The sequence below is a fragment of the Pygoscelis adeliae genome, unplaced genomic scaffold (assembly GCF_000699105.1).
Source record: "Pygoscelis adeliae isolate BGI_AS28 unplaced genomic scaffold, ASM69910v1 Scaffold67, whole genome shotgun sequence".
NCBI classification, from domain to species: Eukaryota; Metazoa; Chordata; class Aves; order Sphenisciformes; family Spheniscidae; genus Pygoscelis; species Pygoscelis adeliae.
The window spans coordinates 7,529,045-7,547,736 of NW_008825271.1; the positions used below are offsets into that span (position 1 = coordinate 7,529,045).

The window sequence follows — 18,692 nt, forward strand, 5'->3', positions numbered from 1 at the left end:
CCCGGTGCCGCGGGAATGGGCCCGGCCCGGCCCGGCCCGGCCCCGGGTGCTGCGCTGCCGGCTGGGATGTCGGGGGGGCGGGGAAGCTTGACTTTCCCTTCCTCTGCCTCTCCTTAAACCTCTGATTTACCTGGTGTCATAATAATACTTAAAAAATTAAGGCCTGATTACAGCCTCCCTTGTGGAGGGGGGGCTTGTTAGGTTAGGAGTGTTGGGTAGGGTTTAGGATTTATTCATTTATTGGTGGGGGTCTAACAGATCTGAGGACTCCCCCTCATCTTCCTCTTCCATGGATTGTGCATCGAGCCCTTTTGTCCAAGGGAGAGGGCTCCAGGCACCCAGCTTGTCGCGGGACACTGTGCGCCTGGCAGAAAGCAGCCATGGTTTTGTGTGCTGGATGTTGCTGCTCTCTGAAAAACTGAGCCGCCTCCTGCGCAGTGATCTGCACTTCCTCACTAAATCTGTCCAGTGTGACTGCTCAAGCTGGGATAAGCTTCACTTTGAATTAAAAAAAAAAAAAAGGTGAATTCTGCTGTCTGTTACAGTTCTAAGCGTATGTCCAGGGGACAGAGCAAGCCTTTCTTATTTCTGAGCTAGCTCATACTGAAAAACCTTTAACATAAAATAAATAAGGTACCCATCCATTTCATCTTGGTGGGCAGGATTGAGACCTTCGAGGCAGGACCTTCTGCTGGTATGATGTTCTGTCAGGCCTGCCTTTCCTGAAGAGAGTTGGGAAATAACCTTATAATCCTCTTTTGAATCAAAGCCTATGTGATTCTTCTTCAAGTATTGCTCTAGGGTCTTTGGTCAGAAAGCTCTTAAGCAAGAGATGCAGCAGAGGCTGATGATTAAGCTTTTGATACAGAAACTGGAATACTCCGCTCTTCACAACAATGTGCAAATGCGAATGCTTAAATTGGAGACTTGCCCAGCCTCTCAGCCAGAGTGGTTTTGGCTGAAGTGTATCTTATCTTGTATGTTGCAGAGGCTTAAAATTCTTCCCCTAAATCCATTTTTTCTGTTAAGCAGTCTGCATCTTGTTAGGGCTTCTGAAGCTGTTGACCCAGCATCTAAGTTGGTGAAGATTCTCTGGGTTGCAGAGAGTTTTGGCCTGCGCTCTGTGAAAGGAGGAGCTGAGAACCCTGCTTTTTCTTCCTGATGCGTATCATGGTTAAAGGTTTAGGCTTTCTTCTTAATTTTGGTGGGGATATGTTGCAGTCAGTTCAGTAGACTACTGGACTGGTAAAATTAGACTTCCATGGTCTTGCTGTTCTTATACCACCTTGGCCTAAACTTCTGTGTTCATCTACCTTTGTTTAGCAGCGCGATGCTGTAGCCAGCTCTAAATGAGTAAGTAAATCACAGTGGCCCTGGAAAGCAGGGGGACAGCTCTTTTCCCAAGAAGGTGGGGGCAGAATGTAAACAGTTTTGATATCTCTGGTTGGAAAACTGGGATGGCAGCAGCTTTTACTCAGTCTCCTAAATTCCTTCCTCCTTTTGAACTCGGATCAAGGGTGATATATGTCCCGCTTACTTCCCGCTATTTTGCTGGGGTGGGAGATGGAGGAGGAAGAGAGCTACAGGAGATAGAGAGAGATTAATATCAGAACTGCAATTCTAATATCTTAATATTGAGTGGTAACCCTCTGAGTTGAAAACTTATGGATGAGGAAGGCCTGGAGTGGGATTTTTGATCTCAAACAGGTTTTTTTTATTGCATGTCTTAAAGCCTTTGGTATATGACGAATCTGATTCTTCTAACACTGAAGTAAAAGAGGACGAGAAGAGAACCCTAAAGGAAGCAGGATAACACTTCAGTAGAGAAAAACTATCCATTTCTTTTATTAGAAAGATTTTTCGCTTGGCCAGACTGTGGCTTTGGGAGAAAGGTAAAGAAAGTTCTCCCCATAAATTCAAATTGATGACTAAGTTGTTGTCTTGCACTTCATCTGTAATGGGCAGGAATCCCTGAGTGATAAATGGTGACTCATGGCTTTTTAGGAACTCCAGGGCTGTATATAGGCCTAGGGGCAGGATTATTGAAACTGCTAATGAATGCAGTGGTCTTCCTGTGATCCAGACTAAACTTAGCCCATGACCAACTCTACCTGTCCTTAAACCTTTTAATTATATAGATGGACTTGTAATGCAGGGGTGATATTTTCAGCTATCATAGTACTTGGTAGCTGTGGTGGTGCTGGGCTGACGTAGAAATTGTAGCCTAGAGCTTTCTTGATACTGGAAGTACAGTGCTTATTGCCACGGCTTGAGTTTACTGCCTCTCGTACAACAAAGTTGTCCTCTCCAGTCTTTTACCATCTCTCCGCAAGGTGGGGAATAACCTTCCTGTGAGCGTAGTGGAATTGTAATGGTCTCTGCTGCATCGTTTCCCTGCCTTCCCCCCTCCGTGTGCCTTCTCCGGTAGCTGTTACATGTAAATGAGGTTCTGTGCTTTGCAACAATGTAAATTTTACTTTCGGCCTGCCGGGAGAGGTAGAAAATAATAAATCAGTGAACAGAAAACTAAAACTACTTAATTAACGCCACTGTACTAATACAGGCTGGTGGTAGCAGCCTTGTCTCTTCCACCCTCTCCGCCCTGCAAATTTCTTTAAGAATGAAGCCGGACTAGTGTACTCTTTTCTTTTCCTTCCCCCACCCCCCCAACCTCTCTTGCAGTAGACTGCTGATAGAAACCAAGATCTTCACTAAATCAAATTATGTCCTCTCTCCCAGTTGTATAGGAACTGGACTGCGTGTTCTTACCCTGAGCCAGGGCCCTGACATTGTGAGTGCTATACAGATATTCATTAAAATTAGTGCCTCCCACGACAGCTTGCAGCTCTCCCTCAAACAATCAGTCTGGTTAATAAGTGGAATTTGTCTGTGCTTTCACCTACTCCAACAAGGCTTCTCTGTCTTGCAGTTCAAACTTAACTACTTAAATTGATGTAATTTCTTCTAGGCCTTTGTTGCCATGTACTTGCTAAAAATTAGTTTCTAATTCTGACAGTATTAAAAGACATACTGGATTTCAGAGTGCTGCATCTAAGAGCCTTCTTTCTCTTCTGGCATAATATCTTCTCTGCAGCCTGAGCTTTGATGTCTCTTTCCTTTGCCACTTCTTCCCTAAAACATCTAGTGTCCATCTGCACAACCCCTAGCAATCAACCAGTGTGTGTCTGTTTTTTTTTCTCCCCCAGGCCACTACCTTAGCTGATGTGCTTATAACAATTCCCTTGCCAAAACGAAGACTCCAGAGCAGCAAAATGCTTAGTTTCTCTAACGCCTAATGAAAGATTAAGAATGAGCGGGCAAAACACATCGCTTTAAAACATATGTTTCATAATAATAGTAGTACATAACTTCATAAAAGTCTGGCAATTCTGCAGAAAGGAATCTGCCTCCTGTTCTCAAAGGAATGTAAGTGATCAACAGTAAGTAAAGAAGCATTGCTAAATCTGTGGATGCTGAGGGCTATCGCCTGGGACAACATGCCATATATAGTTTTATGTGCTACTTCTAGTTACAGCTATATAACCTCATTGAAGCTGGAAGTATGGGGAGAGAGGAGGCAGAACTTTATCGATAAAGTTGTTTAAATTAATACAAATGAGAAAGGAAGCATTTAAGTGCTCTAACCTGCCCACCACTTGGAACACGATGGAGCAAAAGGCCTTCTAAAAGGGAATTTTCATGCGTACTTGATATAATGGCCTAACTGAGTTGCTCAAAGTAGAAAGATGTTGTTCTCAATGGCTGGAAATCTCCTATTCAGTGCCTTTGTTCAGACTTGCCTGGTCACGTGCAAAAGAAACAGATGTGACAGCAACTGCTGAATAATCACCCTGAGACAGTCATCTAAAATGGAAATTGTTTAAGGATGGAGCTAGCTTGCTTTTGCTTTTTATGTGGCCTGTCCTATTTCTGGGGTCATGCTGCTGGAGGCTTCTTGTCTTGCACAAAGGATGCGCCTTAAAAAAAAACACTATAGCGTATATTCTCCAAGTAACTGCTCACCTCTCCTGCTATAAGGCTGTGCACGAGTGTGCAGATATGAAATAACCTGTCAAGAAGAGGTGATGTGGTAAGTCACTGAGCATTCTGGGCTCAGAGCTCTGGGCTTTCTTGCACCTATATGGGAAATACAACCTGTCTTGTGATGCATGTAGGGCAGAGTCTAGAAATATGGATCCAGTAAAAAAAAAAAAAACCCAACCTCACCTTATCTGTTTTTGCTGGCTAGAAGTAGTTGCTTCGCTACCAGTACTTCTTCCCACACAACTACACCCCCCGCTGCTCCATCTCTGCTGTCTTCTGATACTACTTCCACAAATACAAAGCGTCCCACGGTGCTACTTGGCACAGGACAATGCCTGTGTCCCTGCAGCCTGAAGCCAGGCAGGATGTTTCTTTTGTTTTATTTGTTTTTCCCTTCTCTTTACTTTGTATTGAAGCAGATGCTGAAGGAAACCTGGTCTCTGAAGGGCAGTAGGAGTGTAATTGCAAGTTGCTCTGCAGCACTGCTGGAACTGAATCTAGGTGACAGCTTTCCCTTTCCAGTTTGTCCCAGCTGTACTGGAGGTCACAGTGTCCTACCAGAGTTGTACCTTGCCCACCACAGAGAGCAATTCAGAAGATCATCCATCTGGGCTGTTAGCACGCCCAAATATTATTTAGTCCTGCCATACTGACTCCTTTCAGGGTAGTGGGAGTTAGTGGTTTTCTTCTCCAACCTCAAAAGAGTTTTTCTTCCCCTAAGTCATCTGAGCAGTGTAGACTCAAATTGTCACACCATGGCCGTGCTGACAGTTCCATGCATTACACTTTTAGGTATTTGAGAGGTCTCATAAATCCCTGCTAAAGGGAATTATATTTAGAAAGTATCTTGTAATATACTTAATGGCTGGTCACTTACCTTGTCTCTGCAGCTTTGAAAGACATCCAGCCTTCTCGCCTGAGCATGAATTTGGTATATTGTGTTCTGATCTGTATAGAAATAAGGCCAATATCAATGTTGGTGGCTCAATTATAAGGTGACTTCTAGGGCTGTTATACAGCTGTCTTTTCCCCAGACACTGGCATTCTAAAATAATGTGTCCATGTTTTTTCCATTTTGGTCTTTAGCTGTTATGTTACCGAGAGCAGTGTGCCAACAGATCTGAGTGAAACTGGATAATGGAGGTCTGCCTTCCCAAAAAATGCCTTTGCTGGAGAAGAAGTTTCTATATATGAATTTCTAGAGGAATCTCAGATAGTGCTGTTAATTATGCTGTGGGCGAGTCAAGCAGTAAAGGGGAGCTTGGCATATGACACCCTATCCAGTACTGTAATGAAGAGTATTGAAGTCTGTGGACACATGGCTGATAATTTTAATATCAGTTTTTAGTGGCAACTGCTATACCCATCTGTTTTCATGTAGCTCTGAATGACTTCATTTGATACTTATGTTCACTGTTTCCTTGTACATGTTGGAATGCAGCCCACTTCAGAAAACATGTAATTCAAATACCTTTCCCCAGGAAAGTGGGATCTTTTGAAGCATTTCCTTTTTTTTTTTTTTCCACATCCCTTACAGCCAGTCAGTTATACAGAACCTGTGTAATACCAGAAAGAAGTGTAGAGCAGAGAAGTCTTTGGTCCCTTCCTTATAAATATGGAGGGATTGCTCTTCACCACCAGTTTCTGAGGTTGTAGTGAGAGTAGAGGGAAAGGTAGGGAAGATAAAGCTTTGAGAGTATTTACCAGACACATGGGAAATGTAGAGTGGAGCTCTGCCGAGCCCTTTGTTGCTTCCAGGATTATCTTGTCTGTAGATTTTTGGGAACAAAAAATTGGTTGCTGTGAGTTGTCTGAGTAAGTTTGGCCGTTTCTGCTCCAAGCTGGCTGTGATGTGGAGGTGACTTCTACTTTAAGAATCTCGTATGTCCAGTAGTATGTATATAAGCCAGGCACTCATGCGGTCCAGTCATGAGTCACCCTCCTTCTCCTGCTGCAAAGGAGCACAGATGAAACTGATTTCTTTCCACAGCAATGCTGTTCACTTTTTCCAGCCTGGAAACTTAAGATTGACAATTCAGAGCTAAAAATAATCTGGTTGGCTACAGGGAGTGACTCAGATGCAACAAGCAAGTCCGCCCTGTCACCACTTCCAAAAAGCCCTGTTGGCTTTTCGGCATGAGTAGCAGAAGCAGGTGGGGAAACCAGTCTGAATTTTAATCTCTTTCCATCCAGTCGTCCTGTCTCCTGTTGGCACAACTGACTTAAAGAATCAAGAGCCAGTCTCTGCTCTGAAATAATTCTTGGGGGTTCTTCCTTCTCTAGGAGAATGCTCTCTGGCACTGCAGGTAAAGTGTTGGCATACCAGTCCAGCAACAGATTTCTTCTGCCTGTGCCGGATATGCAGCACAGACCACAAACCATAGCATCCTCCTCAGCAGTGGGGTGGAGTGGTGAGTCATTGTGCCTGTTAGCTTTGGAACAGTAAGACTGACTGCAAAGTCTGCAAGAGGAAATCTTGACTACATCTGGCTTTATTGGGGCAGCGTTACGCTGCTGTCATAGTTGTAGCAGCTCAGAGCCCTCAGCTGCTGTGTAATTAGATCAGTGCACATACGAGCAAGAAAATCAGAATGCACATGGAATCACATAACTTATTACTATATAAGTGAAATATAATAGAGCCTGGACTTTGTGTGAGTACAGAAACAAGCTAAGCAAAGTCATTGCTGGAAGCTTGATTCTAAACAAGCTCTAAATACTTGGGGAAGTGGTTTGAGCAGGTGATGTTCTTGCCCTGGTCCAAAAAAGGGACTTGCTGTTTATAGTCCAAAGCTGATCCACTCGATGGCTTGATTTGCTTGGTAACTCCGATAACAATAATAGAACACAAACCTCAGCAGTGACCCTCTTGCCAGGCCTGTCTCTTCTTCCTGCAAGGCGTTTATGCCATAGTCCAGTCAGTTCCTTCTGACTCTCAGGCATGCTTGGGACTGGGCTTCCATCTGTTGTACTCCTTCTGCAGGTTCATAAAATTATCTTGTTTGGGTGTAAACCAATAAGAAGGTTTATTCAGAAATAAACAATAACGAAGTAAATTCCTTTACTCAGTGTTCCCCTGCCTTTCCCATCTTGCAAACCTAGACAAGATAATATGAAAAGCTAGTGCATCTGAAGGCCCAGGCTGAGCCTGGTTTTGGTCATGCGTAGGGAAAAGATCAATCCCTTGGGCAACTGATTGTTGGTTCCATCTGCTCTCGGGATTTGCTAACTCGGGGTCTGATATCAAGTGAATGTGTTGATTGCACGGGTAGGAGGGGTCCTGGTGGTAAGTGCTTCTATCGATGAGGTGCTGCAGAAACTATGAGCTATGCTCAGGAAGAGAACATCAAGACAAAGATTATCTAAACTCACTGCTAAGGGTTGCTCGTTCGGTTGCACTTGTTGCTTTATTTAGCCTCTGCCTAAAAATCTGAGGTTGATAAAGGTCTTGACAGCAATAACTCACTTCTTGATGCCTTACTTCCCTAGTAACAAGTTACCAGTGAGCTAGGTGTTTGCTGTATGGACACAAGTCATGAAGGCTCTGAAACAGGACACTTTCTTCTTTTTCTCCTCTTCTCTCCAGATTTCTGAGTCCCCTGAATTAGCTTATTGGTGGTACTGTGGTGGTGCTGGTGTTCATGGGGTTTGTGTGGGTATCGCAGAACAAGGATGTACTCCGCAGACTGAAGAAGCAGTACCCAACCACATTTGTAGTGGTCATCATGCTGTCTAGCTACTTCTTGATCTCCTATCTGGGAGATGTCATGGTGTTCATGTTTGGGATCACGCTTCCTCTCCTCTGTAAGTATTTTGCCTCTTCTCTGGGGGCTAGGGGCATGTGACTTGAGCTTTCTCAAATAAGGCTGCAGAGTCTAAATTGTCTGTTGCCTTTACTGTCTCTATTTAAATGATCCCAAAACAAAACTGGGGGGAAGGGGACACACAAAACAGCACAAGCCATCTTTAATGTTATTATTAAACGGGTACCTGTGGTTACTTAAGCGGTCATTGAGACTTCATCTTCTTCCAGTGATGTCATGGCATCAGAGCGTGTGTTAAGATGAATGCTGCAAGAACTATGCATTCCTTGGGCATTAATAATAAGCGTGTTTCTGTCATGCAGTGATGTTTGTCCATGCTTCTCTGAGGCTCCGGAACATAAAGAACAAGCTGGAGAACAAGATGGAAGGAATAGGCTTGAAGAAGACCCCGATGGGCATCATACTGGATGCTCTAGAACAGCAAGAGGATAGTATCAACAAACTGGCTGACTACATATCTAAAGTGAAGGAGTAAGCAGCTGCAACCTGGCATTTTTATCTGTTGCAGGAGTGTAGTTGCTATTTACTATTGTTCAAGCTTGCTTTCAGTTTGTGTACAAAACAGGAAATGCACGTGATACAGATTAATAGTTGCAGGATACAGGTATTCCAAGATCTTCAGGGCTCCTCTAAGAACATAAGAGCAGCAACTTTTTTCTATTGTATAGCAAAATGTTCTGGTGTTTACACAAATACATACTAACTTAAACGTGTTTGCTTGTCTCTTCTGGGGGGTAGAGGAGGAAGAGATGGAAACCTATGGAATGCAGTCTCTCAAACTGTCTTGTAGCAAATTTGTCTATTAAAAGTAACACCCCTTTCATCTCAGTTCAGTTCTACAAGAGGGCAGTTTAGCCAGTTTATGCTGGGTAGCACCTTCAGGCTGGCAATATTCAAGGTGAGCTGGAATGTGTCAAAAGTAGGTATCTCTTGCAGCCTCCAAATCCTTCACCTCCGGCGGTCTGTATTGAGACCATGTCACTAGCTTAACTGGCAAGCGGTAAAACAGTGCAATACTTGTAACGAATATGGGTTCCCGTCCTCACCTCACATTCCTCCTTTAGCAGCCGGGGAACGGTCTAAATAGATCTAAGCATGAGGAATATATATGGCACTGTGCCTCTGTCAGTTCCAGTAAAATGCACCTTTGTTCTCTCCGAAATCTTGACCTATAGAAACCGCTCCTCTCTGCAGGAGAGCCAAACTTGCATACCAGCTAAACTATGGCCAACCGTGGGAGGAAAAAAAGTTTTCAGAATTGTTCGGTGAGCTAGGTTTCTACCCTATTGCTGTTTCTAAATACTACTAGTTTAGGACTTACCTTGTTCTGCTTTAGTCTGTATAGGCTGTTTTGTAGATGGAGGTGTATGTGTGTTCTCGAGCGTGGGTCATCTTTTTCTTTCTTCTTAACCAGAATGCAAAGTTATAAGTAAAACATGCATCTCATTGACTCTGTACTTCTGACAGTCTTCAAAGGAATAAACTGGATTTCAGGTTTACAAGTAAAAGCAATAAATGTCAAGTTTTTGAAAACCCATTCCAAATTCACAAAGATATTTGCCTGTAACAACTCCTGAAAGTGGTGTGTGGGATTCTTTTATATATATTTTAACTTAACTGCCAGCTCTGATGGAATTATCTTGATAACAGGAGCTTACCAAAAATAGGGGGGGGAAAAGTTGTCCAGGTGACACTCCATTTCAAATATTCTTGCATTTCTCTTTTCTAATAAAGTAATTAATTTAACAAAAAAGTAAGTATCCTTGAAGTTGAAGCTTTTGCGTAACTTACCATGCTGTTTTCATAGTGGACTGTGTAGAAATCTGAACATGTCATTCCATTTAAGTGTTAAAGTGATCAGTATTTATTGAAAATGTCTGTATATTCCAGCTGAAGAGTCAATGGCCTGTTCCTCACTTGTAGCGCATGGTCTTTGTTTTTTGAAAACTGTTTCCACACTTAAAGAACGTAGTAGCCTATGACTTCATCATTACTGTAGAATTTTAAAAACTGCACAGTTATGAAGAAAAATAAACTCTAATGGTGATTACTGAGTGCATTTATTTCAGGTTGGGAAAAGTGGCTGGGAATTTGAGCTTGTCCCTGTTTCTACGGTTGGTAGCGTTCCCCAGAGTGGCGGGGGGGGGGGTGGCGCGGTGGGAGATCTGCCGCCACCCTGCAGCTCGTGTCGCAAGCCCACGCTTGTGATGAGCTGCTGGCTTTGAATGCTCTGTATCTATCTGTATTAATTTTGTTGAGGCCTGAGGGAGCTCTGAGCTGCAGGACTGTTATGGCCTTGCTCTTGCATCCTTACAAAGGCTTCTCTACAGAGGTGGAGTACATAAGCATTTGTTCATGCTGTTTCGGTCTCATATAATTCTACTTAACTGGGATTTTAAATTTCTTTTCATTATCTAGGAGGGATTTCTGCTTCTAAGGTTACTGGGATCTGTGCCTTCAGCAGGGCTAGGAAGCCAACTCTGCTGCAGAGCAGTGCGGTCTCTGTATCTGGCTGCTTCCCTCCTCCTGTGATTGCTCAAGAGGCTGCTCAGTGGGAGAACATGGATCGGAGCAGGGTCCTGCTGTATATACCCTGGCAATACGTGTCGGCTGCTTCTGGGTGTAGCAGTAATCTGTGCCTGGCAGCCTGATTTGTAGATTGTAAAACACTATATTTTATTTTCCTCTGTAACTCCCTGTCCTAACTGCTGAGGTCTTGGCCGCGCTAGCCTGGCCTGGAAGTCAGTATGGAGAGTGGCGTGCTCTAAGAGCGTTCTGGGGGAGTTGCTTTTTGCACTTGTCACTTGCTGCCATGCTCCATGCGAGGGCTTGGTTAAAAGTACCAAGTTCCTTCCCTTTCCCACTTTTATCCTTTACAAAAAAGAGAGGGCTGTATGAAACGGGTGCAATGAAAGTGTTACTTCCTTTTTTTATGTCTCTGCCATGCAGAAATGGCTCTCCCCTCCCCCTTATGTGATACTTAAAAACTACTTGCTGTGTCTTAAGCAATACATCAACCAGGTTTCTCAAGTCTGTGGCATTACGGTTGCAGACAGAAGCAGAGCTGAGAAGGAGCTTTACAAGTTTGGAAGATGGAGATTTGAAAGAGACCAGGTGATAGATACAAAAAGGACAAGGGTAAATGAAAACTTGAACTAATGATAGTGGAGACTACCTGGGATTCAAAGAGATCCTGGACGTTGCTGACACTACCGGGCTGTTATAACAAACGTGGGGAGGGGGAGCAGGGTGGGACTGGGATATAGCTGCCAGGGGAAGGTTGCTAAGAGTTACAGGCAGGGGCAAGGAGAAACTCACCTGCGGGAAGTCCTGCCAGGAGCTGCAAAGCTGTGCCTTCTGAGCAAGTGTGTCAGCCACAGGAAGGCCGGGGAGCTGCACGTTAGCAAAGGGAAAGGCTTTGGTTTTTTCCCTGTGCCTTATAGCTTTAAATGGCTTTCTTTAAAAAACTCCACAAACAAAAAAACCAAACCCAACTGGTCTCTTGTGGATGTATTCCACGAGAGTGTGACTTACCTGTAGCTGCTTTACAAAAAAGGCTTGCAGCAAAAAAAATCTAATGTGATTAAAAAAGGGAAGGAGAAAAAAATTTCAGAAAAATATTAAGGAAAAACTAAGTAGTGTATATGCAGGTTTAAACCCATCATATCCAGCCCTGCTAGGGGTGAGACATGCTATTCACACCCCATACTAGGAGGAACGATGAGTTTCTTAAACCCCTGGCAAAGAGAGGGGTAAGGCTCATCCTCCTGCCACTTAAAAGTGGTGTGGAGGGAGGCCTGAAATGGCATTTCAGTGCGCTCCAAGGTGGCTGTCATTAAGGATTACATCATAGGCAGAGGTGAATGAAGATTACAGCTCTCAAAACAGAGCATGACATCATCTTTTATATGCTGATCAGGTACAATACCAACTAAACTATGTTCTGCAATAGAGGTAGCTTGAAACCATCAAGCTGAGGCATTTGATGTACCAGAGCAGTCGTTCTGTTCTCTGAGGGTCTTGTTAGCCAAGGAAGTGCTGCACACATCTTACGGAGAGAGCTTTATTTCATTTCTGTTTCCTTAGCCTAAAAAATGAAGCTGTATACATGGAAACCAGATACATTTCTCATGGACAAGAGAATAATAAAGGAGCATGTGTGTGAAAAGAAAGATAAGATAAAGCACAGCATGTTCCTGCAGAATCTGGCAGCAGAAGGACAATGTGGAAGCAAAATAGTTTGCTGACAAACTAGAAAGACAAGGTTATTGATGCCTCTGAGAAAATACTCCCACAACAAACTGGAGCCTCAAATCCACTTGGCAGACAGATGGCACCGGGGTTGTTTTATACCTGATGGAAACGCTTAGCACTGACTTTTCCCATGCCAGCCGTTTTCACCACACTTACAAAAGTGTGTTTCACAAGCTTTGTTCCCAAAGAGTCAGATATACCACCTGGGTTCTGCAGAAAACATCTGCTGGAACAGTTGTAAGCAGAACTTGAATAGTCTTTATTCCAAGTTGTTTTCTTTGGGGCAGTCTGGTCTCTCACTCCAGCTGCTTTGGCAATGGCACCTGAACAAGGACGGTATGTATTAGGAGGAGGAAGCTTCTCAGTCTTATTTCCCAAACCCATTTAGTTTAATACAAAGCTTCAGAAACTGTTAAAAGATCAAAAATACAACAGATGGGAGCTCTAAGGAGCTCTGGTTGGGAATTTCTTTTGTTTGTAATTCTCCACTTGCTGTTTGCAATTCTTAATGCCCAGGAAATCAATTTGCAAGCAATGAGCCCCACCACGGAGCAAACAAACACGCAGCTCGGCTCAAGCAGCAAAACCCGATTTTAGAGGTGAAGCTGTGGATATCGAGGCAAATAAGGAGTTACCAAGTTCACGCAGGCAGGTGAGACTAAAACCCTAATGCCCCAAATCCAAGCCCTTTGGCCCAATGACAGAGGACCAAAAAACCGCCCCAAAAACCACCAAACAAAAAACCAACCCCAAAACCCCAATATATGTGTCCGTTGCTTCACCTTTCCATGGGCTGTGATATCAATTGTTACCTGGCCCATTTAGGATGGACCATGGATTGACCTCTCCACCCCAAACCCCATAGCCCTCATTTATAAAACTCTTCCGAGGATTTGGGGGGGCATGGCTGGCTTTCACTATTGCTCCCTGGTACCAGGCAGCACCTGGGTTTCTTAATCGCTGCCGTGTGAAGTGAGGGCTGTGCCTGGCAGAGCACCGGCGCCATCATCCTCCATCTTCCTGCGAGGAGGGGAGGCAGCAGATCCAGTGGCAATGATGGACCAAGCACCATCTTGGCGTGTACAGATAAACCGTGACCTTTGCAAGCGCAGGTCTCGTCGTCTTAGACATGGCAGCAAAATGCAAAACCTAGACTGGCCTAGAAAGGCCAGAAGTGCCCTGAGGAGAGGCCCTGGCTGCAGCCAAGTCGGACTGGCCAGGAGAAACCGCAGCCCCAAAACTTGATTTGGGGCCAGAACGTTCATGTTAAACCTCGACCAGGGTCACTGCAGGATGTGCCCCTGCCAAAATTTCAAGACAAACTACTCTCTCTGGAATTACTGAGTGTAATTATTCTGTGTAGGTATAAATGAAAGCAAAATGTGGCCCACTATATAAAAATATCAATATTAAACAAAATAGGAATTACAAAATACTACTTGACCATTTTTAATTGCAAAGGATTTTCTGTCCTCTTCCTCTAGCCTTAGCAATGCAAACAGATGCATCAACATCACTAGCTACAAGTACATCAGTCAGCTTTTAGTATTTCTTGAATAATGGTACAATGCAAAGAAATATAACATTTCAAGAAAGCAAAAGGTTAAATCTGGTGGCCAGCATTTTGAGAAGTGGCCCATGAATTTGGTACCCAAGTAAGAGCATCACCAAGAGGCAGTTATCCCAGCTATCACAGTTTGGGACTTCCCTCTCACACGAAAGGTTTTAATTTCATTTAAACCAGACCAACCGAAGGCAGCCCTGGACCACGACTGTACCGCAGACCCTTCTCGCTTCCCGCAGCCTTGGCCCGGCGGGTTTGTGGCAGCGCGGAAGGAGCGCGGTTACTCACCATGGCCAGCCCAGGGGCCTGGGCACCCACCGTGGGGGCAGGCAGGGGCAGGGGAGCGTGGCCAGCGCGTTACTGGAAACCCAGTTCCTGCCTCTGTGCAGTTTCTTAAGTGACCTTGGGTAAGTTCTTTTGATAAAGGGGTAAACTGAAACACTGGCAGCAAATGGGCCAGGTAAGGTGAGAGCTGAAGGAAAACGGGGCTGCCGGAAAGAGAAACATGGTTTTTATAGGGGACTGAGGACAGACTAATGTGAAAAATAATTCCTGTTGCTCTCCTGAAGCAAACATCTTACAACAGCATTTGCCTATCATAACTAATACGCTATTACTAGTACGCTAATGTCAAGTTTCTGTGGTTTTGTTTACCTCCTGAGTGACTTTCCTTTCTTCCACCTGTATGGATGCAGACAGGGATGCGCGAGGCTGCAGCCTCGGCGCTTGCTGTCATTTCTCTGTGCAAGCCGTACCTTAGTGCTGCCAGGGGAAACAATCACCTGCATCCCAGGAATGGCAGCCTGATGCAAAACGACGGCGACACACAGCATGCGGGTGCGTTTGCAAGCCCCACCGAATGGCCGACGTTTCAAACGACAGCTCCGGAGCGTGCTGGGTGAATGCGATTCCCTCCCCTCGCGGCCATCGCTAAGCACTTACCGGTTTAAGATAAGCGACGTTACTCTGACGAATGTCGTTTAGTAGCTGATCTCTTGGGGTTATTTCGACGAGGGGAGGTGGCCTTCTCCTGGGAACTGGTTTAAGCGTTTTGATGACGTCTTTGAGGTTGGTTTTCTCGGCGGGTTCCACGTACTCCGGCACGGCAGGTTTGCGCTGAATCTTCTTCAGCTTGACCACTCTGAAGCTGGCGGGCTTCTCTCTGCACGGCTGCTCCGGGGCCGGCTGCCTCACGCTCTCCTGCCTTTTGCTCAGAGACACAGCCGCGGGGACAGGTGGTTTCGGGGCCTGCGGGGGTTCGTGCATCCTCGGCTGGGGCAGCGGTCCCCCCAACATTTCCCACATCCCCGGAGGCAACCCAAGTCCATTTTCCAGCATCGCTATCAACTCCCTCTGCTCTTTCATTTGCTGCTGCCTTTGCTCCTCTTGCCTCTTTTGCCTCTGCTTGTCCAGGTTTCTGCTGAGCAGGTTGGTCACCACCATCCTGGGCCCCGGCAGTTCGAAGTGGTACCCCATTTTAAGGAGGGTGGCGTTGGCTTTCAGCAACCTGGCGATCTCCATTTCTGCCTGGTGACCCAGCATGCTGCGCTGGTTGTGAAAGCGGAGCTCCGTCAGCGTCTCGTTATACTGCAGGCATCTCATGATAGCAACGATCCCTTTGCCAGAGATGAAATTGGAATCGATGTTCAACGTGGTGATGCTCCTGTTCTCCCGCAGCATGTTAGCCAGCGCGAACGCCACGTTGTCGTCGGCCCCCACGTTGGCCAAACTGAACGTTTTTATGTTCTTATTCTTTTTCATGGCATTGACAAAGTCTATCAGCATTTCTTTGGGGATGTTTTCTATGTTGTTCAGGTTGAGCTCTTTCACATCCGGGTTGTTTTTTCGGACTTTCTCCAAACTGTCTTCTAAATTGGTTTGATTTCCTGAGGGCCTGGCACTTAGCTTCATGAAACTGGTATCCAGCGCTAACTTTTTGGGGATGTTTAATTTTGATATTTTCTTTTCATTTTCATTTGGCTTTTCTGTGATTTCTCCTGATTCTGTACCTGGTTTCTTACTCATCTGATCGCTGTAATGGTCCTCATTGGTGTAAGTCTCCTTTGTTTCCAATTCAGTCTCATCTTCTTCATCCTCTTCTTCATCATCTTCCTCTTCCTCTGCTTCTTCTTCCTCCTCCTCTTCCTCCTCCTCCTCTCTCCCTTTCTCGCTTCCACCTTTGTTTGTCTCCCTAAATTGTGTTGCTGAGTTGGACAAGTGCTCGTTTTTGTAATGTCTCTCTTTTTCCTCTACTCCTGGCACCCTCCTGCCAGCCACCTCACCGCTGCCGCCGGCCTTTCCTTCCGCCTCCTCCGCAGCGCTTCTCTGAGGAAGACAAAACCTCACAGCTGAAATAATTGAACGTGGCTTTGTTGCATTAACTTTCTGCTCAAATAAACATGTAGCAACTGGATTTAGATACCTCTATGCCCATACGTTGTAGAATAATCCTTAAAAGTGTAATTGCCTGTAAGTCAGGGCTGTGCTGGCTTGCTTGGGAACACAGGAACGATTGCTCTTAAAGTGGCTGCAAACCAATTTCTCATCTTTGTCTATTAAATTAAATCCTGACAATTAAATCCTGTACATATTTAATGCTATGTTAAGGTGGTCCTTGAACCCTTCTGGGGGTTAACAGTCTTTGATCCAAAGCCTGTTTCTGGATTTTATGTAATTGTTATCGTTTCCTTGACAAGAAAGTTTATTTCGTATGCCACAAACCATTGGAAATCAGCGTTAACCGTTGACTGTCTGTTCAGCCCAAGGAGGAGTGAAGAGGGCACATCGTAACGACAGTGGAGTCACCCAGCACATGAGACAACAAGGCCGCCTGCTCTGGTACCTGCCAGAGCATCACAGCTAAGGAAGCACATCAGTGAAGATGAAGCAAAATATAAGCTCAGTTTTATTTTGGGTCCAGAGGTAGGAAACTGGGCAGGAACCTGGGCTCTGCACACAGGTGTTGCAAGGCAGCGGCGCTTCTAGCGTCAATATAAAACTAGTTGCAAACTTCCACCATCTCCAGAGACCCTCCTAGCCGGGATTTTTTTTCAAGCATCTTTTTGCAGTGGATCCTCCCTCACGGAGAAATGCTAATAAAGCGCTAATAAAGATCAAGATATTTTCCTAAAAGATTTGCGCTAGTTCAGGCAGGGCAGTGTCATGGCTTGTGCTTCACCAAAAGTCAGACAAAATGGTCAGAAAGTCACTTCTGCCCTCAGGGCTGTGGTTCCTATTTGCTGTGGTAGTGGATTGGGTTTAGCACAGGGATCACCTGAGCAGTTGTGAAGACAGCAGGCAGCTCTACTCTCAAATTCCAGATTTAACCTCAGAAGTGTTAAAAAAAGAATTTTTCTTTGAGGGTAAGAGTGTTGCAGGAGGGGAAAAACCCACAGATTTCCCTCCCCGCTCCAGAGGCAGCCCATGAAACCTGCCCTGGGAAGTCCGTGAGGTACCGTGCTGTCGTGTATTAGCGAAAACATTAGCGTTTAAAAAAAAATAATAAAAATCAGTTACCTCAAATTCACTTGGGTTCAGGTACGGATATGTTTCATCTGGCTAAGTTTCCATTCTGTTAACCTATTTTTAAGTGTGGCCCTCATCCTGAAAAATATCTAAGTATGACCTTAACTTTATTTCAAAGTCACAGGGATAGTAGAATAAATTTAAGTACTGTATTGAAAAGGGTTGGACTAGTTCATGGAGTTTGCATGCTTGGGCGTTAGTGAATGTTTCACATCGTTAAAATGCAGTGGTTTGGGTTTTTGTCCAGTACGACAGTAAATTCTGTCAATTAATTAGTTTAATACATATGATTAATGTAGTCTTCTATGGAAAAGCAATATGGTGTTGTTCCATATGCAAAGTCAAACAAATTTGAGTTACATCCTCCAAACTGATTTTATGACAATTTCTCACTGATTTGCTTTACTGAAACAGAATTAGGATTTTCTTATATTAAAAAGCTTAAATAAATATTTAGGAAAAGCAATTAAAAAGTTACTAACCCTGATGTCAGTCCAAGCTGGATCCTGACATTGCTGAGGCTTTTAGGATGAATTTAAATTTGTTTGTACCGTACCTTACGTGAGGGACAGAAGCAGAGGCAGGTTAAGCTATTAAAGCTATAAAACAGATCCCACAGCAGATGCATAATAAATATCTGTGATTTTTTGTTTGTTACCTCAGAGGGCAAGAGGGTGACGGGAACTCTCTCGTCCTCGAGCATGCGTCTGGATGCCTTCTGCCAGTACAGGTAGTCAACCAGGGACCTGTGGTCGAAGCTCCCCGTGGGGGGTTTCTCCGTCTGATCCCTCTGTATCATCCCAGTTGGGACTTCGGGGTCTGGGGCCATGACTTCCATCTCACACTGCAGCTCCTTTAGCTCCTCGGGGGACAGGTTTGCCAGGATTTCATCTTCATCGATGTCCTCAGGACACACTTCTTCGTCAGAGTTTTGGCTGAGTTCAGACATGTTCTTTCTTCTCTCCTTCCTCTATTACTTTTTAAACCTAAAGAGAAAGATAAATTTTAAAGGATATATTTTTTTTTCCCCTCACTAGCAGTAGTTCATTCGGTTAAATCGACAACTTCATGTTTTGGTCATGAGCCGTGGCAGCTCTCGGTCTCAGTGCGGGAGACAGACCGTGCAGCTAAGTCTATATTAAGCTGCACTTGGCTGGATAAAGCGAATTTATGGCGATGCTGCCATGCTCCATTTCCAGCAACCTGTCAGCTGTGCAAACCCTTCTGACATTTCAGCGCAGCTGGTGCGTCCCCCATTGAGTAAGGCAGGAGGCGGTCATTTTCTAGAGGATTCCTGGGGCACTGCGCCTTTCAGCGCTTCACCCCACGCTTGAATCGCTGTAGGTGGGTGGAGTGACATTAATGGTACCTGCGAGGTTCACGGGTGAAATTCTGCACCGTGGGCAGAATCAGCACAAGGTCTCTGTATCCGTAATGTCTCAGGTATCTCAGAAGCGCCGGGGATTGCAGGCTCTTCACTG

The 18,692-nt window shown here is 44.8% G+C and overlaps 2 protein-coding genes across 2 annotated transcripts; one reads left to right on the forward strand and one right to left on the reverse strand.

Annotated features, from left to right (window-relative positions):
- The first annotated feature begins 7,630 nt into the window (after positions 1–7,630).
- Positions 7,631–9,915, forward strand: ARL6IP5 (ADP-ribosylation factor-like 6 interacting protein 5). Its single transcript, XM_009329812.1, has 2 exons — positions 7,631–7,848; positions 8,171–9,915. Exons 1-2 carry the CDS (start codon positions 7,686–7,688, stop codon positions 8,341–8,343), a joined length of 336 nt encoding a protein of 111 aa, XP_009328087.1. The 5' UTR covers positions 7,631–7,685; the 3' UTR covers positions 8,344–9,915.
- A 2,001-nt stretch (positions 9,916–11,916) lies between these two features.
- LMOD3 (leiomodin 3 (fetal)) lies at positions 11,917–18,362 on the reverse strand. Its single transcript, XM_009329813.1, has 3 exons — positions 17,870–18,362; positions 14,629–16,011; positions 11,917–12,445 (listed from the first exon to the last, which is right to left on the reverse strand). The coding sequence occupies exons 1-3, from the start codon at positions 18,158–18,160 to the stop codon at positions 12,419–12,421; spliced, it is 1,701 nt and encodes a 566-aa protein (XP_009328088.1). The 5' UTR covers positions 18,161–18,362; the 3' UTR covers positions 11,917–12,418.
- Between the last annotated feature and the right edge of the window lie 330 nt (positions 18,363–18,692).